The sequence below is a fragment of the Dipodomys ordii genome, unplaced genomic scaffold (genome assembly GCF_000151885.1).
Source record: "Dipodomys ordii isolate 6190 unplaced genomic scaffold, Dord_2.0 Scaffold6, whole genome shotgun sequence".
NCBI classification, from domain to species: Eukaryota; Metazoa; Chordata; class Mammalia; order Rodentia; family Heteromyidae; genus Dipodomys; species Dipodomys ordii.
In genome coordinates this window covers 10,423,614-10,450,341 of record NW_012267222.1, presented here as the reverse complement: position 1 = coordinate 10,450,341, position 26,728 = coordinate 10,423,614, and the positions used below count along the sequence as shown (strand labels likewise).

The window sequence follows — 26,728 nt, the reverse complement described above, 5'->3', positions numbered from 1 at the left end:
CTGGGAAGGTGGCTCAGTGGTAGAGTGCTTGCCTTGCATGCCTGAGGCCCTGGGTTCGATTCCTCAGCACCACATAAGCAAAAAGAAAATAGCTGGAAGTGGCTCTGTGGCTCAAGTGGTAGAGCGCTAGCCTTGAGCTGAAGAGCTGAGGGATAGCGCCTAGGCCCAGAGTTCAGGCCCCACGACTGGACTCAAAAAAAAAAAAAAAAGCTTGGGGACAGTGCCAGGGCCCTGAGTTCAAGCTTAAGGAGTGGCAACAACCACAACAAAATATAGATAGATAGATAGATAGATAGATAGATAGATAGATAGATAGATAGAGTTAGATAGGTAGAAAATTAATTATGAAATTATTTGCTTATACCTGATGAGGATTCTCAACTCCATTCCTCTTCCAAGGCAGTGTTCAATAAAATGAGGCTCTGGTTAACGGGTTGTTTTTTTTTTGTTTTTTGGATCAGTCATGGGGCTTGAACTCGGGGCTTGGGCGCTGTCCCTGTGCTCTTCAGCTCAAGGTGAACACTCTACCACTTGAGCCACAGCGCCACTTCCGGTTTTCTAATGGTTTTATTGGAGATAAGAGTCTCATGGACTTTCCTACCCTGGCGGGCTTTGAACTGCGATCCTCAGCTCTCAGCCTCCAGAGTAGCTAGGATTACAGGTGTGAGCCACTGGTGCCCGGCCTGGTTAACGGGCTTTTAACTATACCTGGGATTCCTTCCCCTATTAAGTCTTATTTTTATAAGGTCTTTCTTATTCTTTCCTCTCCATCAGGCTCTTTTTTCTTGAGTGGGAAGGATACTCTTCAAAGGATACTCTTCTCGGTTGTGGGGCTTGAACTCTGGACTTAGGCACTGTCCCTCAGCTCTTCAGCTCAAGGCAAGCGCTCTACCACTTGAGCCACAGCGCCACTTTGGGTTTTCTAGTGGCTTATTGGAGATTAGAGTCTCACCAACTTTCCTGCCCAGGCTTGCTTTGAGCCGCAATCCTCAGATCTCAGCCTCCTGAGTAGCTCGGATTGCAGGCATGAGCCACCGGCGAGGCGACCAGTGAGAGAATATCTCTTATTAGCTACTAATAAGAGATGGATATCTTCCTGTGAATTTAAAGTGAAACTTCCCTTTCCATTTCTCTTTTGTTTCTTTTTTTTTAACTATCACTAATTCTTTTCTAGTTCCTTGAATATACTCATGTTTCATTTTCTTGTAGAGTTCCCTTATCGTTTTTTTTTTTTTTTAGCCATTTGAAATCTTTGTTGTTGTTGTTGTTGTTATTGTTGGTCATGGGGCTTGAACTCTGGGCCTGGGTGGTGACCCTCAGCTCTTCAGCTCAAAGTGAGGGCTCTATCACTTTTGAGCCACAGTGCCACTTCCAGTTTTCTGGTGGTTAATTGGAGATAAGAGTCTTACGGACTATCCTGTCTAGGCTGCCTTTGAACAGCGATCCTCAGATCTCAGGCTCCTGATTAATTAGGATTACAGGTGTGAGCCACCAGCACCTGTGCAGCTAGCCCTCATTTTCTTTTCTTTCTTTTTTTTTTTTGGTTGGTCGTGGGGCTTGGACTCTGGGCTTGGGCGCTGTCCCTGCGTTCTTCAGTAGCCCTCATTTTCTTACCTGAAAACAGAGCAAATGATACATGGTCATAATGCAGAACAAGCTGTGGTGATGGTTAAGTTCATGAAAAAAGTATAAAACTTTTTAATATTATGCTCAAAATTGTTTCCTCTTTTACCTTCACGTGTTAGTGAAATACTCCAGGGTAAGTGGCTAAAGACTGTTAGGTCACTAGAGTGAGCCCACATTAGGGTGATTGGTGCCTTACTGAAAGGTCTCAGAAGCTTAGCACAGTGTACATGCCTGTAATCCTAGAATTTGAGTGAAGGAGAGAGGACAATTACAGAGTTTAAAGTCAGGCTGGGCTTCACAGAGAGACCCATTCCCCATCCCATCCTACTCCCAAAAAAACATACCTAAGAGAGCTCTCTAAGTGTTTCCACCAAGTGAAAGGTACAATTAAAGCAACAACAATAACAAAATAAAAACAAAAACAACCAGCTGTCTGGAAACTAGCCAAGGACCTCCACAGACACTAAATCTCCAGACTCCTTAATCTTAGATATGGATTAAGATAAGCTGCAGGTTCTTTGGACAGTGCTTCTGTTGAAACAACTGAAAATCAGAGTTTCTACAACCTTTTTGTAGGGTTCTGTTTATTTGCTGGAGCACTGTCAGGATGCAAGAAAACTCTTAGGTTTACTGGTTTATTACAAAGGATTTTGTAAACCTGGCACTCATGCCTATAATCCTTGCCATTCTGGAGGTTGAGATCTGAGAATCCGAAGTTTGAACCTACTCCAAGCAGAAAGATTGGTAAGAGTCTCATTTCTAAATAACTAGGAAAAAGCTGGAAGTGGAGTATGGTATAAGTGGGCTCCACATTCACTTCAACTTTGAGCAAAAAAGCCAAGGAGAGCATGAAGCCCTGAAGTTCAAGCCCAGTAATGGCACACGTTTGTGCACTTGTACACACATACATGGATATTACAAAGAATATCAGTGAATATAAGAGATGAAGAGCTGGGTGAGGTCTAGAAAGAGCCTCGGGGCTTCTACACCTTCTCTAGACCAGCCTCCTGAACCTGTGTGTTCAGCTTTCTAAAAACATTTTGAAATTTTGTGGAGGTTTCATTACGCAGTATGCTTGATTAACGTGGGCCAGTGGTGATCAATATAACCTTCACTTCTTACCCTTTTTAGAAGTTTGAGATGGAGGGTAGAAAAGACCCAGTTTTCTACTTATACTTTAGACTTGAGACTTGGGGGCTGAGCCCTCATTCTGGACATTCGTAGAAGATGAAGACTGTGTGTGTGTGTGTGTACTGTGTGTGTGTGTGTGTGTGTGTGTGTGTGTGTGTGTGTGTGTGTGTGTGTGTGTGTATATATATATATATATATATATTTCAGATGTGGATGATGATTGAGGGGGTAACAAATAGTCCAAATCACAGTGAAATTCTAGAAGCTTGTATCTAAAATAAGCCTTTTGAATGGACTCCCCCCACCCCTGCCAATAAGTAGCAACTTCTGACCCACACTAATGGAGATTTTATGATTAAATTTACAAATTCTTTGGTATACTCTTGAGCAGGCTTCCTTTCTCTGTACTTGGAGTTTCAGACAAGCTCAGTGTCAGGAAAAGGGGGTGTGGGCTGTTGGGCGGGCGCTCAGCAGCTAGAATGTGGTTGGCAGTCTCCTCCCCTTCCGCACTCGCTCTACACTGTGTGCTCTCTGGAATGACAGGCATTCCTGTGTGAAGAGAACCAGCGTGAAGACATATTTGTAAGGATCACAAGTGCCCAGGCCAGGATACAGGGAAACAGAAATTCCAGGAGATTAACTGACCTCATGTCATTTCCTGACGTTTGGCAGTGACACTGAGAGAGAATTGCTGGTACCCTCCTTATGTGGATTTATCTTTTAAGAGAAGTTTGCTTTCGTCCGGGACAGTTTGTTGTCGTGAGATACATCTAAGAGAGTATAATCATGGGGCAAGCTGATGTCTCCAGACCGGTAAATCCAGATGCAGTTGGTGAGTAATTGAAGGCAAAAAACCAAAAATCTTGGCAGAGGCAAAGCAGATTTACAGGTGAAGTGAGTTTTTTCATAAGAATTTAAATGCAAGAACTTTGATGTTCCTAACTTTGGAACAGTTGTAAGTTTGTGAGTAATGAATGAAAACATGTAAGTTATTTTCACTTAAGTTATATTAATTTACCACTCAGTTTTGTTTTAGTTGAAATCTTTGTTGTATTTTTAGATAATTGCTAGGGAGTTTCCTGCTGATTTCTTGCTCTTGAAGAAAAGTGCTATTGAAAATGTTACTTAGAATTCAGAAGTATCTTACTAGCGTTTTTGTAAAACTTGAGTAATTGCTAAATAATTGGTACAGAAATAAAACTGCTGACTTCTAGAAATTGCACCAAATTTTAGAAAACTGCACCAGTTTTTATACTTGATTATACCTTTTCCAAGTCAGTCTCAGGCTTTTCCAGTGTGCTTGTGTATCTGTTGCTTTGATGTATATACTTTTCTGAAGTCAGTGCTGTCTATCTGAAGTATTACTGTCTCTGGATAGCGACAGAGTAGGATGAGAATTGTGATTATAGCTCAGAGCTTTAAAACCTATAGCAAAATGGTAGTCCTTCACTACTGCAGGCACATTTTCCTAACTTTTGAGGGCTTTATATGTGAGGTAACAATCATAACTGGGAGGAGTGATGCATGTATGTAAGCAAGTGGGGGAAAGCCTGTAAATATTTTCTGGATATTATACTATTTAAGAAAAAGGGTTAGCTGGGCGCCGATGGCTCACACCTGTAATCCTAGGTACTGGGGAGGCTGAGAACTGAGGATCACAGTTCAAAACCAGCCCGGGCAGGAAGTATGTGAGTCTCTTATCTCCAGTTGACCACCAGAAAACCAGAAGTGGTGCTGTGGCTCAATTGGTAGAGAGCTCATCTTGAACTGAAGAGCTCAGGGACAGCACCCAGGCCCAGAGTTTAAGCCCCACGACCGACACCCCCCCACACACAAAAAAAGAAAGTTGTACTGTCACTGTGACTTATTGAAGTAGTAGGAAACATATTCATTCCCATGTTCCTTTTATTCTTGAAAGTGAAAAATGCTAGTCACTTTGAAGAAAAGCATAAAAATAGGAACAAAGGCAATATACATAAATGTGTCTCATTTTGATGTTGCTTTTTCTTTTCTTTTCCTTTCTTTTTTTTTTTTTTTGTCAGTCATGGGGTCTGAGCTCTGGGCCTGGGCGCTGTCCCTCAGCTCTTCAGCTCATGGCTAGTGCTCTACTACTTGAGCCATAGCACCACTTCTGGCTTTTTCTCCTTACGTGGTGCTGAGGAATAAAACCCAGGGCCTCAAGCTGGGCGCCGGTGGCTCACACCTGTAATCCTAGCTACTCAGGAGGCTGCTATCTGAGAATCACGGTTCAAAACCAGCCCAGGCAGGAAAGTCCGTGAAACTTATCTCCAATAAACCACTAGAAAACAGGTAAGAGCGCTTGCCTTGAGCTGAAGAGATGAGGGACCGTGTCCAAGCCCAGAGTTCAAGCCCCACTACCAACCAAAAACAAAAAAACCCAGGGCCTTGTGCATGCAAGGCAAGCACTGTACCACTGAGCCACCTTCCCAGCCTTTTGATGTTACTTTCTAAAGGGAATGTATTAAAATTTCTTTGCTTTCTAAAGGGAATGTATTAAAATTTCTCAGGTGAAATATTTATATGGGGGGGGGGGAGAGAAAATGACAATGTGGCTCAGTGGTAGAGTGTTTGCTTATCTAGTATACCCATGGCCCTGGCTTGCCCACTAGCACTGAAGAAAAGAGAAAAAGAATGCACAAAAAGGTTTTTGTTTGTTTGTTTTGTTTTTAATGTGCTTGAACTCAGGGTCTGGATTCTGTCCTTGAGCTTCTTATCATCAAAGCTAGCTTTCTACCACTTGAGCGTAGCTCACTTTTGGCTTTTTTTTGGGGGGGGGCAGTGTTAAGTTTATTGGAGATAAGAGTTTCACCAACTTTCCTGCCTGGGCTGACTTCAAACTGTAGTCCTTAGATCTCAGCCCTTTGAATAACTAGGATTACAAACATGAGCAGCACCCAGCTACAAAAAGTATTTTTTATGTGTTCCTGAAATTGAGGCACGTGGATCATGCTTCATAAATAGAAAAAAAATACAGAAAAATATAAAGAACCTTCACTTTCCAGTTTAAGAAATAAAATTAAAGACATAGAATGGTACTCCACCCTCTTCCTGTGCCTGCATTCCCTAATGATGACAGTTTGCTACTTTGTTCCCAGAGTCAAACCTCTCCTGTATTTGGTAAATAACGCACTTGCATGCCACTAAATTTTCCTTCTTCACTGATTAGTCCTTTTATAACAAGTATAGAAAGAACTCCAATAATCCTAAACATTTGTATGGTAGGAATGAAAGAGCTTTCAGAAACACTAAATTGTTCAGCAACTACAACTTAATTGTGGGTGGCTGTATTTATGAAGATGTCCATCTAATATTGTACTGTTGGTATACTTTATGCTTTTAAGAAAAAAATTCATGACTTTTCCCTAACAATAGCCCTAATGGAAGAACTTTGAAGCTGAACCTTGGTGGCTCATGCCTGTAAGTCTAGCAACTCAGGAGGTTGAGATTTGGGTTTTTTTTTTGTTTTTTTGTTTTGTTTTTGTTTTGGGTCCAGTCATGGGGCCTGAACTCTGGGCCTGGGCGCTGTCCCTCAGCTTTTCAGCTCAAGGCTAGCGCTCTACCACTTGAGCCACAGCGCCACTTCTGGCTTTTTTCTTTTTGCTTATGTGGTGCTGAGGAATCAAAAACCCAGGGCCTCATACATGCAAGGCAAGCGCTCTACCACTGAGCCACCTTCCCAGCCCAGGAGGCTGAGATTTGACGATCAGGGTCCTAATCACTTAAAAAAAAATAAAGTATGTGTAAATTTATGATTCTTTGCTATTTAACCCACATTAGTCTTAAACTCAAGATCCTCCTGCCTCTGACTCCACTGCTAAGATGATTGGTTCACTTTGCCACACCCTGCTAATTGTTCTTTCTTAAAATTAGTTGACTCACTTGACTTATTATGGAAGCCAAGAACTTTTAACCTAGAAAAATGTGCTTTTTTTTGGTTTGTTTATTTGTTTAAGACAAGGTCCCAATGATTTAGCCTGTGCTACTCTAGAACTCACTGTGTAGCCCGTGCTGGACTCCAGCTCATGATCTTCCTGCGTCACATATAGACTTCTCCCACAGGCATATTTTGTTTAAGGTTAATTACTTGCTATGAACTAGTGAGTTCAACTATTTTCTTTCTTAGAATGGATAAATTCCTACTCCACATTGAAATATCCAATTATTTTGGTAGCAGTTTAAAGTTCTAGTAGTAAGAACTGGTTAGATACTGATAATAACAACTCATAAATCTGCATATAAATAATCTCGCAAAAGTAAGGTTATTGCTGGGCATGGTGGTACATGCCTCGAGGGAGCAGGAGGATTTCAGGTTTGAGGCCAGCCTGGCGGGCAACACTCTCTCTCATAAAACAAAAACAAAAACGCTTTCCAGTCTTACTTTGCAGTTATCAATCAACATAAAAGGTAATTTTGTCTTTACTAGAATCTTGCTATTTATCATATTAAAATAGCTAGAATGTGCTTAAATTAGGTACGAAACCAAAGAATTAAATAAATTATGCTTAACCTCTCTTCCCAGCCCAATGAATAAATTTTAATGCAGCTACATAGTAACAGTAAAATAAGTCACAGATGGTAGCACATATCTGAGCTCTCAGCTACTTGGGACCTCAGGAGGATCATTTGAGCCCAAGTACTCAAGGCCAGCTTGGATAACAGGGAGGCCTCCATCTTGAAAAGATGAAGAGACAACAAAACAGATACACAAACAAAGCCAGTCATGGTGATGCATACCTGTAATCCTAGCACTCAAAAGGATAAAGAAAGAAAATTATGAGTTTCAAAGTCAGCCTAGACTACATACTGAATTCCAGGCTAGCCTGAGTTTACAAAACAAAAAACCTTAGAAATAAATAATGGGTGGGCTAATTAAAGTACTTCTTGGGAATTTAGAAAAAAATACTTAGTATTTATCCACTAGAATTGTTAGACATTTCTCATATCTAACAAGAATTCTTTGGTGTTAAAGGGAAGAGGCCTACTTTCTCCATCTGAGCCACAATTCAGGTACCTTCCCTATGTGTATGTAATCCATGATTCAGGGGTAGATGGCATTAAAGGGTTCTATCTGTTGTTACTGAATTTAGAATTATTGACCTGTCTTAAGTATTGTTCTTCCATTTAACAATAGCTTGTAGTTGGCTCCTCACTATAAACATCTATACTTAGCCTGGAATTTTTACCCAAGTATAAACATCAAGTTTGCAAATACATAACGTTTTTTCCCCCCATGCTTAGGATTCCTGTATACCAGGCAAACACTCTACCACTGAGCTACCCCTATCCTTCAGCCAGCCAGCAATACTTCTTGATACAGGTGCTGTTAGAATACTTTTTACCAAAGCAAAGAATCTTGGACCTAACTGTATTTTAAAGTACAGAGAGAACTTATCCCCTAACTTCTTTCAAATGCTTTGTCCAGTTTGTTCTAATCCCCAAGGGTCAGGCTGTGCAAGATTTCAGGAAAAGTTGTAGGTCTTCCCTGGACAAAGCCTACTTTGTTCATTCGTAACAGACTTTCATTCTGCAATTTTGTTATAATTTTCTAAACAGTTTTCTTTAATCCAATAATAATCCTCTTTCAGAGAGCAAAAATGAGTAAGTACAATAGTTCAAGGACCATAAACTAATAGTCTCCATTTACAAAGTTCAGATGCTATAGAAATACTGTTTACAGAAAAATTTATTTCCAATTAGTGGCCATAAAATGTTATATTAACAAAATCCTTAGATTATAAAAGATGTTTGTCATTTTTTGATATGGAAGAATATCATTGAACTAAAATTTTTAAATATTGGACAAATAAAAATATTTATGAGCCAAACAAGAGACCTTTATACATTTTAAATGTAAATATTTCTGAAACCTAGTTATAAGAGGTCTCATTGGTAGAGTAGATGTTTAGCATATGTAATGCTTTGAATCCTATCCCCAGCCCCCTTCCCTTCCCCCTATTATTGTAATTATGTTCTGATTTCTGTTAAGGATTGGAATGCTGGGGATAGTTTCAGGCACTGTTTGAACCATACCTCCAGCCTTTTTCCATTGATGACTTTCCAGATAGGATTTCTCTTGAGCTTCTAGTGTCATTGGGGATGACAAGCACATACCATTCCACCTAATCAGTAGTTGAAATGGAGTCTCAAGAACTTTTTGCTGGGTGCTGGTGGCTCATGAATGTAATCCTACTCAGGGGGCTGAGATCTGAGGATCATGGTTCAAAGCCAGCCCAGGCAGGAAAGTCCATGAGCCTTATTTCTAACCACCAGAAAAAAATCCGAAGTAGCACTGTGGCTCAGAGTGTTAGAGCACTATCCTTGAGCAAAAAGAACTTAAGGACAGCACCTAGGGCTAATAATTGACCAAGAACAAAAACAAAAAAACAAACGAAGAAAAAAAACCAAGAGAATATTATTTGTTAAACAACAAATACTTTTTGTAGTTTGTATTATATGTATGTAGAAGTAAAATACTGAACACCACATAGATTATAATAAGTCACAAATGTACAAAACCAATGAGAAAATACAAAATGGTAGCAGTAACCCCAACCATTCCCGTGAAAACATTCACTGTAAATGGACTAAGTGCTCCAGGCAATTGGCAGGCTTTCTTGGGCACATCTGGGTCCCAACACTGGCAAGGTCTAAGGCAGGAGAAAGTTGAGTTTGAGGCCAACCTGGGCTGCATAATAAAAGCTTGTCTCAAAAAGAAAAAGACATTGTCAAACTTTAGATAGAAAAGGAACAGGTAAAAGTGTTTCTAGAATGGTAGAGCAAAGTCAAAATAACTTAAAGGGATTTTTCAATAGGAAAACAACTCTAAAAAGCAAATACAACTAAAAAACCAAATGTTTCATAGATGTTAATGTGCCTCTCCTGCTGATAGAACAAGGAGACAATACATCAGAAGGTTGTTAATGATTTGTATAATAGGATTAACTAATTTAACCTAATTGGCATAGTTAGAGCACTACACCTAGCAACTGCATGAACTGTTTCTGTTTGATTTTGCCTAGGCTGGCCTTGAACTTTTGATTTTCCTGCCTCAGTCTTTCTTTGCTGGGATTTATAGGCATGTACCACTAAGTTTGATTCCTAATGCATTTTGTAATGATATTATTGTTATTATTATTTGTCAGTTATAGGGCATGAACTTAGGGCCTGGGACCTGTCCCTGAGTTTTTTTCTAGCACTCTACCACTTTGAGCCACTGTACCACTTCTGGTTTTCTGACGGTTAATTGGAGATAAGAGTCTCAAGGACTCTTCTGCCCAGGCTGGCTTTGAACGAACCTCAAATCTCAGCCTTCTGAATAACTAGGGTTACAGGTATGAGCCCCCAGTGTCTGGTGACTTTATTTTTATTAGAGTTTTTTTTTTGGGGTCCAGTCATGGGGCCAGAACTCTGGGCCTGGGTGCTGTCCCTCAGCTCTTCAGCTCAAGGCTAGCGCTCTACCACTTGAGCCACAGCGCCACTTCCGGCTTTTTTCTTTTTGTTTATGTGGTGCTGAGAAATCGAACTCAGGGCCTCATGCATGCAAGGCAAGCGATACCACTGAGCCACCTTCCCAGCCCCTATTAGAGTATTTTTGATTGTACAAAAGGGGTCAGTCTCATTACAATATTTTCATAAATACATATAATGGACTTTGGTTAAATTCACCCCCTTATGGTAGGGGGAAAACAATGGAAGGGGTAACAATGCTCAATAGGAAGTGTACTCATTACCTTGCTCATGTAACTGTAACCCTCTGTATATTATCTTTACAATAAAAAAAATAAAAAAATAAATTCACCCCCTTTATTATTCTTTTTTAATCCCTTACCTCTACATTCTTAAACCATTTTAAGGGATTTCATTATTCTAATTTTGATCCATGAGTAGAAGTATTTTGATATAGTCATTCTGACTTAGTATATTTCTGTGTAGGTGAACTTAGAATATAAGTCTAGCAAGAAAGAACTGGAAACTTTTATTTTTATTGTTGATTGGTCATGGGGCTTGAACTCTGGGCCTGGGCACTGTCCCTTTAGCTCTTCAGCCCAAGGCTGGCGCTCTACCACTTGAGCCACAGCGCTGCCTCTAGCTTTTCCTGTTTATGTAATGCTAAGGAATCAAATCCAGGGCCTCCTGCATATGAGGCAAGCACTCTATCACTGAGCCACCTTCCCAGCCCGAAACTTTTATTTTTAATTTATACTATGAGACAAGGAAAGAACAAGGAATGCCTCTGGGAATATCTTGCCGAGTAGGAAACACTGTAATAGTACTGTCATTTTATAGTTTATTGTACTTCAGCCAAGAAGCAAGCTATAGACAGAAAATGTTTGCTTCTATCGCTTTTAACAGGGTGGGGTTTCCAGATAATAATCTGGAATTGGGTTAACTAAATGATTTAACATAAGGATTTAACATAAGGAGCTCTTGAGTGCTGCTATACTTTTTAATACAAACTAAATGTGCTTTTAGCTCATGCTCTCTGTTAACATAAAGATAGTTGAAAAAATTTCGGGGCTGCGAATGTGGCTTTCTGGTAGAGTTCTTGCCTATCATGCATGAAGCTCTGGGTTTTATTCCTCAGTACCACATAATCAGAAAAAGCCAAAAGTGGCACTGGGGCTCAAATGGTAGAGTGCTAGCCTTGAGCAAAAGAAGCTCATGGACAGTGCCCAGGCCCTGAGTTCAAGCCTCAAGACTGGCACACATACATAAAAAGAAAGAATTTCATACCCAGGTGCTGGTGGCTCACACCTGTAACCCTAGCTACTCAAGAGACTGATCTGAGGTTGAAACCAGCCTGGAAAGGAAAGTCTATGAGACTCTTAACTCCAATTAACTATTAAAAAGCCAGAAATGGAGCCGGGACTCAAGTAGTAGAATGCTAGCCTTGAGCCAAAAAAAAAAAAAGAAAAAAGCTTAAGGACAGGACCCAAGTTCTAGCCCCAGGACTGAGACACACAAAACATCCAGAAGTACAGCTGGGCCTCAAGTGGTAGAGTGTCAGCTTTGAGTGGAAACAGCTGAGACAGTGCCCAGGCCCTGAGACCAGAACTGGTGCATTGTGTATGCTTGTGCATGTACATGCATCTACATCCAATTTTTTAAAAATTTAGATTTAATTTCCCCTACTACTTTTTTTAAACCAAATAGACATTATGTTATGTGTTTGTTTATTTTTTTTCTAGAATGCTTAGTTTATTGGTTAGCACATTACAGCTTTAATGACTCTTAGCCTGTCCAAGTAAGACTGAGATTGAACAGTTTGTTAGTTACTTAGTTCCATTTCTGAGGTTTCCCATGTCTTTGAAAGCTTTTTCATTAGCATATATTAAATGGAATATTATGAATGTTCTAAAACATCTTCAGTTCTCATTGATACTATATTATTATTGTTATTGTTGTTATTATTTTATTTATTTATTTTTGCCAGTCCTGGGCTTGAATTCAGAGCCTGGGGTATCCCCGAGCCTCTTTGTGCTCAAGGCTAGCGCTCTACCACTGGACCTACAGCACTACTTCTAGCTTTTTCTGTTTATGTGGTACTGAGGAATCAAACCCAGAGTTTCATGCATGCTAAGGCAAACACTCCACCACGAAGCCACATTCCCAGTCCCATATTATATAAGCAAATAATGTCTGTTGAGGAAGAAGAGGAATACTAGGTTTTGAACTCAGGACTCTGTGCTTGGCAGACACTGTTCACTTGAGCCATGATTCCATACCTTTTAGTTCTGTTAATTTTGAGATAAGATCTCACTTCTCGCTCCACCATAGCTAGGTCATGTCACCAAACACAGCTATTGATTGAGATGAGGGCCTCAGGAACTTTTTGCCTAGACAGGCTCAAAATTCTGTCCTGCCAATTTTCTTCACCTCTCAAATAGCTAGGATTATAGGCATGAACACTCAGCACCTAGAAAGTACTGTCTTAATTAAAATCACAATTCTTTTTTTTTTTTTTTTGTCAGTCGTGGGGCTTGAACTCTGGGCCTGGGCGCTGTCCCTCAGCTCTTCAGCTCAAGGCGAGCGCTCTACCACTTGAGCTACAGCGCCACTTCTGGTTTTCTGGTGGTTTATTGGAGATAGGAGTGTCACGGTCTTTCCTGCCCTGGCTTGAACCGAGATCCTCAGATCTCAGCTTCCTGAGTAGCTAGGATTACAGGCGTGAGCCACCAGCGCCTGGCAAAATCACAATTCTGAAAAAAACCAATATCATGACTGCGAACATAATTCAGTGGTGGAGTGCTTGTCTCGCATGCATAAGGCCCTGGGTTACATTCTTCAGTACTACATAAACAGAAGCTGGAAGTAGCACTGTAGCTCAAGTGGTAGAGTGCTAGCTTTGAACTGAAGAGCTGAGAGACAGTGCCTAGGACCAGAGTTCAAGCCCCACAACTGACAAAAAAACAACAACAAGAACAACAACAACAAACCGGTATCATGTGTTCACCCTATTAGCACTCTTGGGATTCTTCCAGGGTTTACTTCCTCATTGAGGGAAAATTATGCCAGAAGTTTTGTTTTCTCTTTAAAAAAATGTACTCAGTTATTCCCATCAGATTCAGTGCATTTAATGTTATTAGAATTATTTGAGATCTAAGATGCCTTAAGTCATGTAACTAGGAAGAAAGAAGTCACTGTCCTATGTCATCTTCTTCAGTTGTACTTTAGTAACCAGAATCTGGTTTACCTAAGTCTTTTGACACTGAAGCCTATCAGATCAGCAATCATTTCTGTAGTTAGTTACTCTGATAGTAAAGTTTATATAAATCCAACCTTGTTCAAATTTCCCAAGATTACTGTCAACCCAGCAAAGGTTAGATTTGGCAACTGCCAAATATTTAAAAGCATTAACATTTATGGACTGTATATTTGCACACACAAAAAATGTACCAACCTTGATGGTGATCGAGAGCCCTCTGTGAGTGAAAGGCTTTAGTGAGAGTTTCAGACCCTGAGGTTGAAGCCCCAGTGCCAACACCCCCCCCCAAAAAAAAAAGTATGGGTGTTACACACCTATAGTTCCAGCATTCAGTAGGCTCAATTAGAATGGAATGATTGTAAGTTCAAGGCCATGCTAGGCTACAAAAAGACCCTGTCTCAAACAAAGCAGCATAAAAAACCTGCAGTATTGCCGGGCTCCAGTGGCTCATGCCTGTAATCCTAGCTACTCAGGAGGCTAAGATCTGAGGATTACAGTTCAAAGCTAGCCCAGGCAGGAAAGTCATGAGAATTTTTTTTTTTTTGGGTCCAGTCGTGGGGTCTGAACTCTGGGCTTGGGTTCTGTCCCTCAGCTCTTCAGCTTAAGGCTAGTGCTCTACCACTTGAGCCACAGCGCCACTTCTGGCTTTTTTCTTTTTGCTTATGTGGTGCTGAGGAATCGAACCCAGGGCCTCAAGCATGCAAGGCAAGCACTCTACTGCTGAGCCACCTTCCCAGCCCAGTCCATGAGATTTTTATTTCCAATAAACCACCAAAAAGCAGGAAGTGGCGCTATGGCTAAAGTGGTAGAGTGCTTGCCTTGAGCTGAAGAGCTCAGGGACAGCACCCAGGCCCAAAGTTCACGCTCTACCACCAACAAAAAAATCCTTCAGTATTTCTTTTATTTATTTATTTATTTTTGTCGGTCGTGGGCTTGAACTCTGTACCTGTGGGCTGTCCCTGCACTCTTCAGCTCAAGGCTAGTGCTCTACCACTTGAGCTACTGCCCCACTTCTGGTTTTTGGTGGTTTATTGGAGATAACTTTCACAGACTTTCCTGCCCCGGCTGGCTTTGAACTGCAATCCTCAGATCTCAGCCTCCTAAGTAGCTAGGATTACAGGCGTGAACCACCAGCACCAGGCTAATCCTGCAGTATTAAAAGGAGACAATTTTTTTTTGGAGGAAGTGTTTAATAAGCATATTTTATTTAAATAAATCCTCCAGTAAGAAATGGAGAATTCACTGCCTTTACTTAGAAGGCTGTGTAAATACCATCTGCCCAATCTGTATATGCCAACATTCCATTATTGGAAACACCAGTATTTCCACATCACAGTCCCAAAAAGATTTAAAAGTCTCAAAATTCTGGGTCTCAAAAGGAGACAATTTTTAATGCATGTGTTATACCCTTCTTCCCCCAGAAGGCATTATTTGCTCCAATATGAAATACAATATGTATTCTTTAATGTATCTTTATAAAATAGCAGTTCTACTTTAATTTCAGAACAGTTATTCCACATAACTCTTTTTTTCTTCCCCTCTAGACTTCTCCAGAGAACCCTGGGACAGTAGGTGGAGTGCAGCTCTATTGTGTTGCTTTCCTGCGTTTTTGTTGTTGTTGTTGCCTTCCTGCTTTTATTTTTTTTTTAAATAAATTTTTGGCCCTGCCTTGGCTGCTCCTTTTCTCTTCTACTTGAAACTAAGTCCTGCATGTGTTGTCATTATCTAAGGGGCCGTGGCGTTTCATTTCAGTCCTGTAGATGTATCATGTCAATTATGTTTCATGTCAAATCCTTAGTGTCAGGATTATCCCTAAAGCAATACCATGATAGACAGACTAGAATCTCAGTTCTGTCTGTTCTTCAGAACATTTTCTTCCATTTTAAAACATGCTCTTTCACTGCAACCATGTACCTCACTTCATTCACCTTCCATTGTGCCAAGACTATCTAAGCTTCTTTTTACGAAGGCCAAAAATCTGATAAATAGATGCAAGTAAGGTGAAGAGTTGCTCATCCCTGAACAATCTAAATCCTGAAAAAGTCAGGAGAAGGTAATATTTAACAGAATAAGGCCTCACTAATGGTGGAATTCCTTGCTTCAGTGATCAGAGAACTCATGTATATAGAGAAGATACCAACCTTCTGTGTGTGCATGTATATATGTGAGTGTGTGTGTGTCTGTGTGTGTGTGTGTGTGTGTGTGTACACTTTTGAACAATATTGTCCTGGACATTTTGTCCTAAAATGATGTGAGTTTGTTTTTATTTCTTTAGTAATTTGTCTGATACAGATTTTGTTGTTTGATCTATGTAATGTTAAGGAGTCTGTCTGCATGTTTGTTTATCATTGCCCTGATCCCTTCCAACTACCACAGGAAGAGAGGGGAAGGACTGTTTTAGAGATTATGCTGAAGTAATAATAAGTTGTTGTCTTCTCTCTGTAACAGAAGAAGCAGACCAGCATACTGGAGATCCAGGCATGGTCATGGACAGTGTAGAAGCTGGAGACACAACACCTCCGACCAAAAGAAAAAGCAAGTTCTCAGGCTTTGGCAAAATCTTCAAGCCCTGGAAATGGAGGAAAAAAAAAAGTAGTGATAAATTCAAAGAGACATCAGAAGGTGAGCGAGGGGGCAGGGAATGTGGCTTCGTGGTGGAGCGCTTGCCTAGCAAGCATGAGGCCCTGAGTTCTATTCCTTGGTACCACATAAACAATAAATAAAATTAATAAAATAAAAGGAAAAATAACTTAATTAAAAAAAAAGGTGAGAGCGTAATTTATGTATTATGAGTTGTAGAATTTCCTTTTTTCTTTCTTTCTTTTTGGTTTCTTGGATTTTGAGACAAAATCTCACTCCACAGCTCAGGCTAGCCTCAACCTTTCCAGCCTTGGGCTCCCAAACACTGAAATTATTGGCATGTACCATCATGCCAGGCTTTCTAACGTAGAAGCTCCTAACTTTTTCATAGTTTCTGTGGAAGGGCTATACCTCCCTGTTTGGATCATTTAGTCTTTTAGAATTTAACCATACAAATGGTCATTCACTGAGCCTGATATTCTATAGCCTCATTCCTAGGTTTGTCTTTTGAATGGCTGAGCTGGGAATAGTGGTGCATGTCTATACTCTTAGCATTCTCTTCTACTGCCTGTACTCAAGAGGCAAAGACAAGAGAATCTTAAAGACTGGGCTACTACTAGTGATGAAACCCTGTCTCAAAAACAAAAACAAGCCGGGCGCTGGTGGCTCACGCCTGTAATCCTAGCTACTCAGGAGGCTGAGATCTGAGGATCTCGGTTCAAAGCCAGCCCGGGCAGGAGAGACTTTGAGACTCCTATCTCCAATAAACCACCAGAAAACCGCAAGTGGCACTGTAGCTCAAGTGGTAGAGCGCTCGCCTTGAGCTGAAGAGCTGAGGGACAGCGCCCAGGCCCAGAGTTCAAGCCCCACGACCGACCAAAAAAAAAAAAAACACTAACAGTGACTAATCTGTTCAGTGGTGCAGTGGCCGTCTTACACTGAGAAAACAACATCTAAAGTACTGGAAATGGAAGTGTGTCTCAAGCAATAGACTGCCAGCCTTGAACGAAAAAGCCAACTCAGAGCTGTGAGGCCTTGAGTTCAAGCCACAGTATGGGCACCAAAATAATAATAATAATAATAGGGTTGGGAGGGTGGCTCGGTGGTAGACCGACCGCCTGCCTTGCATGCATGAGGCCCTGGGTTCGATTCTTCAGCACCACATAAACCAAAAGAAAAAAGCTGGAAGTGGCACTGTTGCTCAAGTGGTAGAGAGCTAGCCTTGAGCTGAAGAGCTGAGGGACAGTGCCCAGACCCAGAGTTCAGGCCCCAGGACCAACCAAAATAATAATAATAATGAAGCCTAAAGTGCTTCTTTTCTACTTTGCCCACTTCCTATCAATACAGACTTTATCCATAAAAACCTTATTATTAAAATTTCAATTGGGTTACCTTATAAAAGGATTCTTCCTTTTAGAAATGATATTTCCCCAGGGACTGGGAAGATGGCTCAGTGGTAAAGCGCTTGCCTTGCATGCCTGAGGCCCTGGGTTCGATTCCTCAGCACCACATAAGAAAAATGAAAAAAGCTGGAAGTGGTGCTGTGGCTCAAGTGGTAGAGCTCTAGCCTTGAGCTGAAGAGCTGAGGGACAGCGCCCAGGCCCAGAGTTCAGGCCCCACAACCGGACCCAAAAAAAAAAAAAAGAAATGATATTTCCCCAATAGAATAGTGTATAAAAGAAATTAAAGTCTTGTTTTTTGTTTTTAATGATGAGAGTAGAACCCAGGGTGTCACATATACTAGGCAAGGATTCTACCCCAGGCCCAGAAATTAATTTTTTTAATTTGAAATTAACTTTTGTTTAGTTTCTGTCCTAAGAATGAAGAAATTTGAATACATTTTTCTCTACCTATGGATTTCAAATGCTGAGTAATGTTGACATTTCAAGTACTGTATTTCTGAGTGGTGTTTTTCAACTCAATGTTAGTTTTAGAGCGAAAAATATCTATGCGAAAACCAAGAGAAGAGTTGGTTAAGAGAGGAGTTCTCCTGGAAGATCCTGAGCAAGGTAAGTTTCAAATGAATATCATATGACTTTCTCTGTGTATTTAGTCTTTAATTGGATCTAAATAGGTATTTAAATTTTCTTTCTGTTATTTCTATAGTTAGGCTGTAGTTTCCTGGCTGAATGCCAGTGGCTCACATGTGGAATCCTAGCTACTCAGGAGGCTGAGTTCTGAGGATCACAGTTCAGATCCAGCCAGGACAGGAAAGTTCATGAGTCTCTTAGCTCCAATTAACCACCAGAAAATTGGAAGTGGCATTGTATCTCAAAGTGGTAGAGCTCTAGCCTTGAGCTGAAGAGCTCAGGACAGGGCCCAGGCCCTGAGTTCAAGCCCTATGAATGACAAAAAATAAGTTTTTTCCTGTACCTTCTTAAGTGTCTTCCTTAGGTGTTTTTTTTGTTTGTTTGTTTTTTGTCAGTCGGTCGTGGGGCTTGAACTCTGAGCTTGGGCGCTGTCCCTGAGCTCTTCAGCTCAAGGCCAGTGCGCTACCACTTGAGCTACAGTGCCACTTCTGGTTTTCTAGTGGTTTATTAGAGCTAGGAGTCTCACGGTCTTTCCTGCCCGGGCTGGGTTTGAACCGTGATCCTCAGATCTCAGCCTCCTGAGTAGCTAGGATTACAGGCGTGAGCCACCAGAACCCGGCTGCCTTAGATTTTTAACTCTGAAATTAGAGTGATTAGTGAAAGATACTTGGGCAACAATTCCTTGTATCTGTATATCCTCAGCTTTGTGTCACCTTCAGCAGTTGTTATTACTTTCTTCTTTTGATCACATTTGTCTCCCTGCTTTTATTATTGCACTTATCTTTCTCTTGCTAAGAGGATAGCTTGAGATTTCAATACTTGTTGCTGGTTTAGTAGTTGTTCTTTTTTTTTTTTTTTTGTGGTCAGTTGTGGGGCTTGAACTCAGGGCCTGGGCACTGTCCCTGAGCCTTTTCACTCAAAGCTAGCACTCTACCACTTTGAGCCACAACTACACTTCTGTTTTGTAGGTGGATAATTGGAGATAAGTGTCTCATGGACTTTAGGTCCTGTCCAAAGCTGACTTGGAACAGCTCTCAACCTCTGAGTAGCTAGGATTATAGGTGTGAGCCACCAGTACCTGGCCTTTGTTCAATTTTTGAAGCAGTTTATTATAAATGTAAAACTCCAGACATATATTGGTTACATTTCATTTCTCATTTCTCTTTTACAGTAACATATTACTTTTGCATAACTGTCAGTTTGTCAGTTTGCTCCCTTCCATTTTTCCTTTCTTTTCTTTTTTTGTTCTTGTTGGTGGTGGTGGTGGTCATGGGGCTTGAACTCTGGACCTAGGCACTGTCCCTCACCTCTTCAGCTCAAGGCGAGCGCTTGAGCCACAGTGCCACTTCCATTTTTCTGAGTGGTTTATTGGAGATAAGAGTTTCATGGACTTTTCCTGCCCAGGCTAGCTTTGAACTGTAATCCTAAAATCTCAGCCTCCTGAGTAGCTAGGATTAAAGGTGTGAGCCACCGGTGCCCTGCTTCCCTTCCATCAAAAAAGTTGGCAGGGCAGGTAACTTTAACTTTAGGAGTACCTTTTCATTTGTTATTTAGATTCTTCAGAATTTTTAGCCCAAATAGCACCTCTTGATTGGACTCCCTGAAGAATGACTGATCTCCTAGTAGTATGTGATGTGTCAGGGTAAGGGACTGGTCCTTAAGAACTCAGTGAACTAACTCAATCAGGTGTCAAGAGACACTCAAAAGTGTCTCATTAGGGAAAACAAAGAAGTGAACAACTAGTGCCAGTTACCATATGACTCCGGGAAATGAGACAGTGCTTTTAATCTCTAAGTTTGATGTTTTCAGCTCTGTTGTTGAAGAATTTAGGAAACCTCTGCGGGAACTGGGATTGTTTGTCTAGTTTCTTTTTTGTTTTTGGTTGGTTGTTGGGCTTGAATTCTGAGCCTGGGTGCTGTCACTAAGTTCTGCAGCTCAAGGCAAGTGCTCTACCACTTGATCCACAGCACCACTTCCTGTTTTTTGGTGGTTAATTGGAGATAAGAGTCTCATGGTGGGGGGGGGGGGGGGGGGGGGAGGCTGGGAAGGGATGGGAAGGGTAAACAAAGGAGGAGGCTGCAATGTTGGTAAGAAATGTACGCATTATCCTGCCCATGCAATTGTAACCCCTCTGTACAGTATGTTCACAAATAAAATTAAATTAAATTTAAAAAAAAAAAGAGTCTCATGGTCTTTCTTTCCCTGGCTGGCTTTGAAGCACAATCCTCAGATCTCAGCCTTCTTAGTAGCTAGGATTATAGGTGTGACAACACCCCTTCCTCACCCGTGCCATCATAAGATTTTTATTGAGGCTGCTCTGGTGGCTCACACCTGTAATCCTAGCTACTCAGGAGCCTGAGATGTGAGGATCAGAGTTCAAAGCCAACCCCGGGCAGGAAAGTCCATGAGACTCTTTATCTCCAATAGACCACCAGAAAACCAGAAGTGGCCCTGTTGCCCAAATGGTAGAGTGCTAATCTTGAGCTGAAGAGCTGATGGACAGTGCCCAGGCCCAGAGTTGGAGCCCCACAACCGACAAAAAGAGAAAGAAAAAGAAAGAAAGAAAGAAAAAAAGAAAGAAAGAAAGAAAAGATACTTATTGAAAAAAGGAATTACGTATTTTTATTATTACTGGAAGGGTTCCAATAACATAGGTATAAATAAAACAAGGAGGCAAGAGAGTAAGAGAGGTTAGACACTAGCAGCTCTTCTTGTTTGATTACGCCAAGTCCCATCACTTTAGCTCTTTCCTCTTTCTTTTGGCAGGTGGTGAGGATCCAGGAAAGCTGAGCCATGACATATTAAAGAATGGCCATACCACCCACATAGGGAGTACCAGATCTTCCAGCCTAGTAGAAGAAGAGGCAGTAAGAATATCAAGTCTTAAAGATCCTATTCCAGAAGAAGACCTAAAGAAGCGACTAGGTAAAATTGGAATTGGGGGAAAAAGGAGAGTCTCATTTTGTAGTCCAAGCTGGCCTTGAAGCCCTCTTGCCTCAGGAGGGCTTGCCATCAACCAAAAATTGTATTTTTGAGCTTAAAAGCCACGGACTAGGAGCTGAGAATGTGGCTTAGTGCTAGAATGCTTGTGTAGAATGCATGAAGCCATGGGTTTGATTCCTCAGAATCACATAAGCAGAAAAACCCAGAAGTGGCTCTGTGGCTCAAGGGTAGAGTGCTAGACTTGAACAAAAGCAGTTTAGGGACATGCCCAGGCCCTGAGTTCAAGCTCCAGGACTGGGGGGAGGGGGAAAAAGCCATGAACTACATACTCTTACTCACATACTTTGGGGTTCTGAGAGAACAGGAAAATAGAAATTCAAGAGGCAATTATGTTCTTCTTAAAAACTATTTACCTATATACAACTTAAAGTAGAATATTCCTCCCTCTAATTCTGTTTATTTTTTTTTTTTAATTACCAGTCCTGGGGCTTGGACTCAGGGCTTGGGCACTGTCCCTGAGCTTCTTTTGCTCAAGGTTAGCACTCTACCACTTGAGCCATAGAGCCACTTCAAGCTTTTTCTGTTTATGTGGTACTGAGGAATTGAACCCAGAGCTTCATGCATGCTAGGCAAGCACTCTACCACAAGCTACATCCCCAACCCTCCCTCTAATTCTTATATTCACAAAATACATAAATTTGTGGGGGGTTTTTTGTTTTTGGTCAGTTGTGGGTGCTGTCCCTGAGCTCTTCAGCTCAAGGCAAGCACTCTACCACTTGCGCCACAGCTGCCATTTCTGGTGGTTAATTAGAGATAAGAGCCTCATGTACTTTCCTGCCTGGGCTGGCTTTGAACCGTGATCCTCAGATCTCAGCCTCCTGAGTAGCTAGGATTTTACAGGCATGAGCTACCAGTGCCTGGTAAATTTGTGATTCTTAAAGAGGAAAATATTGGGCTGACAATGTGGTTTAGTGGTAGAGTGCTTGCCTAACATGCATGAAGCCCTAGCATGCATGGAGCCTGGGTTCAATTCCTCAGTACCAAATAAACAGAAAAAGCTGGAAGTGGCGGTGTGGCTCAAGCGGTAGAGTGCTAGCCTTGAGCAAAAGATCAGGTTCAGTGCCCAGTCCCTGAGTTCAATCCCTGGGACTGGCAAAAAAAAAAAAAGAAAATATTGTTAAATATTAGACTGCTGTGGGACTTGTTTCTTTTGGCCATGCTGGGAACTCAGGGCCTTATATTTGTTAGGCAGGCACTGTAGGACTTTTCCAAACACACTCGTTCTACCCAAGAAATTTGTATATATTTCCTTAGTAGCATTGCTCTGGTACAAATAATTGCCACTATAATTTGCCTGTTATTTTAATGATATTCCTTAAGAATGCTAAGGGTGGCAGGTGTTGTGAACTATAGCCTGTAAAACTGTAAATTAATTAATTATGCAGTTGACCAGCAATCCATAGATGTAATAGCCTTTTCAGGCTCTTGTGTTACTCTTAACTTCCTTTTAAATGATATCTTTCATTACCCAGGCTCAACTGGAAGCCGGCCTAATTCTGAAGCAGAGTCTATTCCTGAGAATGTTCCCAAACCGCCTTTACTTCCCCCGAAAAGACCCTTGTCTTCTTCTCATGAAGCAAGTGAAGGACAAGCAAAAGACATCACTTGTGGCAGCACAGCCAGATCCACCTCCTCCACCTCTGCCTCCTCCGCCACCATAGCACCTGCTGCCACTACTGCTGCCACAAACCTAGCAAAGACTGTTAATTCTTTTGCCACCCCTACCCCAGTACCCAGGACTCTGTCTGTCGCTCTTGTCAGTACTAACACTACTCTTGCTCCTAGCCTTACGAATATGGTCCCTGCCAAGCAGCCCCCAGTCCCTCCCCCCAAACCAGCTCACAGAAATAGCAACCCTGTCATTGGTAAGTGTCCAGGCTTTCATGTTTAGCATTTAATTTAGGATGTTTATTTTAGTGAGTAACTAGTACAACACTGATTTGGTCTATGCAAGAGTTTTCCATATCTTGTACCTTTGACTATCTTCTATATTGAGAAAAATTTTTTAAATGAGGCATATGGCCATGAATGGAAACATCATCAAAATTAAGTTAAGATTTGAGATTAAAATCTATTTTTCTATGATAGTATTTCAGGATACTGTATATAGTTGGACTAGTGAAAACCATAACATATTTTACCTGCATAGAATTATCTGTGACATTTACTGAGAAAATGAAAATTATGCCACAAATTATAATGGTCCTGGCACCAGTGGTTCACACATGTAATCCTAACTACTTAGAAGGCTGAGATCTGAAGATGGTGGTTCAAAGCCAGCCTGGCCATGAAACTCTTATCTCCACTAAACCAAGTGGCACTGTGGCTCAAGTGGTAGAGCACTGGCCATGAGCTGAAGAGCTGAGGGACAGAGCTCAGGCCCAGAGTTCAAACTCCATAACCGACAAAAAAAAAAAAAATTATAATGGGCAAGACAAGCCTCAGATAAAAAGTTAGGGTTTATAGAACATCTGCTTTGAACTACCAGTGCTTTCCTTAAATATATAAACAAGTCTAGTAGATAAAAAGATGATTTTGTGGATGCCTGTGTAATTTAGGATTCAGTACTTGGCACTGTAGCTTCATGACAACTGCAAAAGGTATTATTTAAATTATTCTGATAAAATCATGTTTTATCCTCAGAGAATTAAGAATGATAGTCTTTTTTTTTTGGGGGGGGGGAAGGGTCTGGTCGTGGGGCCTGGACTCTAGGCCTGGGCGCTGTCCTTCAGCTCTTCAGCTCAAGGCTAGTGCTCTACCACTTGAGCCACAGTACCACTTCCAGTTTTCTGGTGGCTAATTGGAGATAAGAGTCTCACAGACTTTCCTGCCCAGGCTGGCTTTGAACCATGATCCTCAGATCTCAGCCTCCTGACTAGCTTTTCTTTTAAGAAGTACAAGTTTTTTTGGGGGTGGGGGGTCCGGTCATGGGGCTTTTGCTTATGTGGTACTGAAGAATCGAACCCAGGGCCTCATGCACGCAAGGCAAGCACTCTATCACTGAGCCACCTTCCTAGCCCCAAGAATGATAGTCTTATATTAAAATAAGTGATCACAAAGAAAACCAGGAATTGGATTTTTTTTCATTTACCTGAAATCGTATTTAGGTCTCTTTTCTTTACATAAATATGTGCCATTTTAGAGCAATTTTCCAAGAAAAGGAGAGTCAAGAGGGAAAGCTCATGCATGTTTCAGAGGTAGTAAGAATTTAGTTTCTCAGAAAAGTGATACTAAGCTTATTATTGCTTAAACTTCTTGTTTTTGATTGAAAAAATGTGCTCATTAAAAATCTAATACTACCAAGTTGGGTGGAGTGAATAACCTTGCAAAACAGGTTCAGAATATATTGTATGACAGGTTGGAGTAGCTTGATTAAAAACAGGATGAAGATTAGTGTTATCACCACTTTGGATGGATAATGTCTCGTTCACTTATCTCTGAGGAATGTGAGGAGCTTTCACATACTTATTTTCAAAACTACTTTTTGCCACAGGAAACCGATTTTATCTGTTATATACATAGAGCAATTAGAACTGTAGAGCTGTAATGACTCATGCAAGGTTGGAGTTAGGGAGAGACAGAAACTCAGCTGTCAGGTCCAGATTTCCATTTTTTTCTCTGTACTAAGATTCTTGAAGTATTGTCTAGCACTTTTAACAGACAGAATTTTCAGCTATTTTTTTTTTTTTTTTGGTCAGTCGTGGGGCTTGAACTCTGGGCCTGGGCGCTATCCCTCAGCTCTTCAACTCAAGGCAAGTGATCTACCACTTGAGCCACAGTACCACTTCTGGTTTTCTAGTGGTTTATTGGAGATAAGAGTCTCTCGCACTTTCCTGCCCAGGCTGACTTTGAACTGTGATCCTCAGATCTCAGGCTCCTGAGTAGCTAGGATCACAGGCATGAGCTACCAGCGCCCTGCTTTTTCAACTTTTGTTGTTGTTGTTGTTCATACAGCAACATAAAGTTGCAAGTTTATCTATTGTCAAAGTAATTAAATAAAATATCAGCTTTCTAGTCAGGCAACAGTAGCTTATACTTTTATTCATTAGGCCTTCTATTGGATAACTGTAAATTTTTTCCTGGAAGATTAAGACTAAGTTCATTCTGATTTCAGTCTGGTGCTGGCCCCTCAATGCATTATAAAGCCATGTTAACTTGAATTGTTGCTCTCTTTTCCAGCTGAACTATCCCAAGTCATAAACAGTGGCACATTGTTATCAAAGCCATCCCCACCCTTACCACCTAAGAGAGGCATTCCATCAACTGTGGTACCCACCTCAGAGTCTGCCACTGCCATCACCACAAAAACACCAAGTGATCAAAGAGAGAAGAATGCATTATCTGTGAGCTCCGAACCACTGATGATGGTCCCACCTTCCTCCCCATCTCCTCCACTGCCTACTCATATACCTCCAGAGCCCCCACGGTCTCCACCATTCCCTGCTAATAAGACTTTTCAAGTTGTGCCAGAAGTTGAGTTTCTACCTTCTTCAGATCTATCCCAAGAGGTTGCCCAGCAGGAAGACCAGAAAAATGAAGTCTCCAAAAGGACAGTGGACCAGAGATTTGGGGAGCCCCATATACCCCCTAGGCTGCCCCCAGTCCCACTTCATATTCGAATTCAGCAAGCCCTAACTAGTCCCCTTCCTGTGACTCCTCCCCTTGAGGGCTCTCACCGAGCTCACTCATTGCTCTTTGAGAGCAGTGACAACTTTTCTGAAGACAGCAATACCCTGGGTCGGACCAGATCACTTCCTATCACTATTGAAATGCTGAAAGTGTGAGTGCTTTAATGGTTGCCTCTTGTTTCTCTTTCTTTACCATTAGGTAGCCCTAATTGGAAAAAAAAAAAAGTTAGAAAATACAAGTGAATTTAAAGCATACAAAGAATATTTTGTCCCAGGCGCCTGTGGCTCATGCCTGTAATCCTAGTTACTCAGGAGGCTGAGATCTGAGGATCTCGGCTCAAAGCCAGCCCAGGCAAGAAAGTCCATGAGACTCTTATCTCCAATAAACCACTAGAAAAACAGAAGTGGTGCTGTGGCTCAAGCGGTAGAGTGCTAGCCTTGAGCTGAAGAGCACAGGGACAGAGTTTAAGCACCATGACTGATCCAAAAAAAAATTTCTTTTTTGCTAAAAGGGATGGGTTCTATGCTAAGCACCCAAGATAGCTCACATCTATAAATCCTGACTACTCAGAAGGCTGAGATCTGAGGATTGTGGTTCAAAGCCAGCCCAGGCAAGAAAGTACATGAGAATCTTTTTTTTTTTTGGTTGTGGGGCTTGAACTCTGGGCCTGGCACTGTCCTTCAGCTCTTCAGCTTAAAGCTAATGCTCTACCACTTGAACCCCAGAGCCACTTCTGGCTTTTTCTGCTTATGTGGTACTGAGGAATTGAACCCAGAGCTTCATGCATGCTAGGCAAGCACTCTACCACTGAGCCACATTCCCAGCCCCACATGAGACTCTCATATCCAATTAATCACCAAAAAGCCAGAAGTGGAGCTGTGGCTCAAGTGGTAGAGCGCTAGCCTTGAGCTGAAGAGCTGAGGAACAGCGCCCAGACCCACAACAGGCAAAAAAAAAAAGAAAAGAAAAGAAAATGCACATGGCCAACCCTTGGGAGACAAAC

At 41.4% G+C, this 26,728-nt stretch overlaps 1 protein-coding gene across 1 annotated transcript in view; it reads left to right on the top strand.

Annotated features, from left to right (window-relative positions):
* Phactr4 (phosphatase and actin regulator 4) overlaps positions 1-26,728 on the top strand; it is a 56,134-nt gene that overhangs the window by 3,298 nt on the left and 26,108 nt on the right. Inside the window, exons 2-7 of the mRNA XM_013032183.1 lie at positions 3,430-3,589; positions 15,932-16,105; positions 17,992-18,072; positions 20,860-21,018; positions 22,569-22,961; positions 25,276-25,876. Of these exons, the coding sequence (XP_012887637.1) occupies positions 3,544-3,589; positions 15,932-16,105; positions 17,992-18,072; positions 20,860-21,018; positions 22,569-22,961; positions 25,276-25,876 (1,454 nt within the window). The 5' untranslated portion in view covers positions 3,430-3,543. The remainder of the gene's footprint in view (positions 1-3,429; positions 3,590-15,931; positions 16,106-17,991; positions 18,073-20,859; positions 21,019-22,568; positions 22,962-25,275; positions 25,877-26,728) is intronic.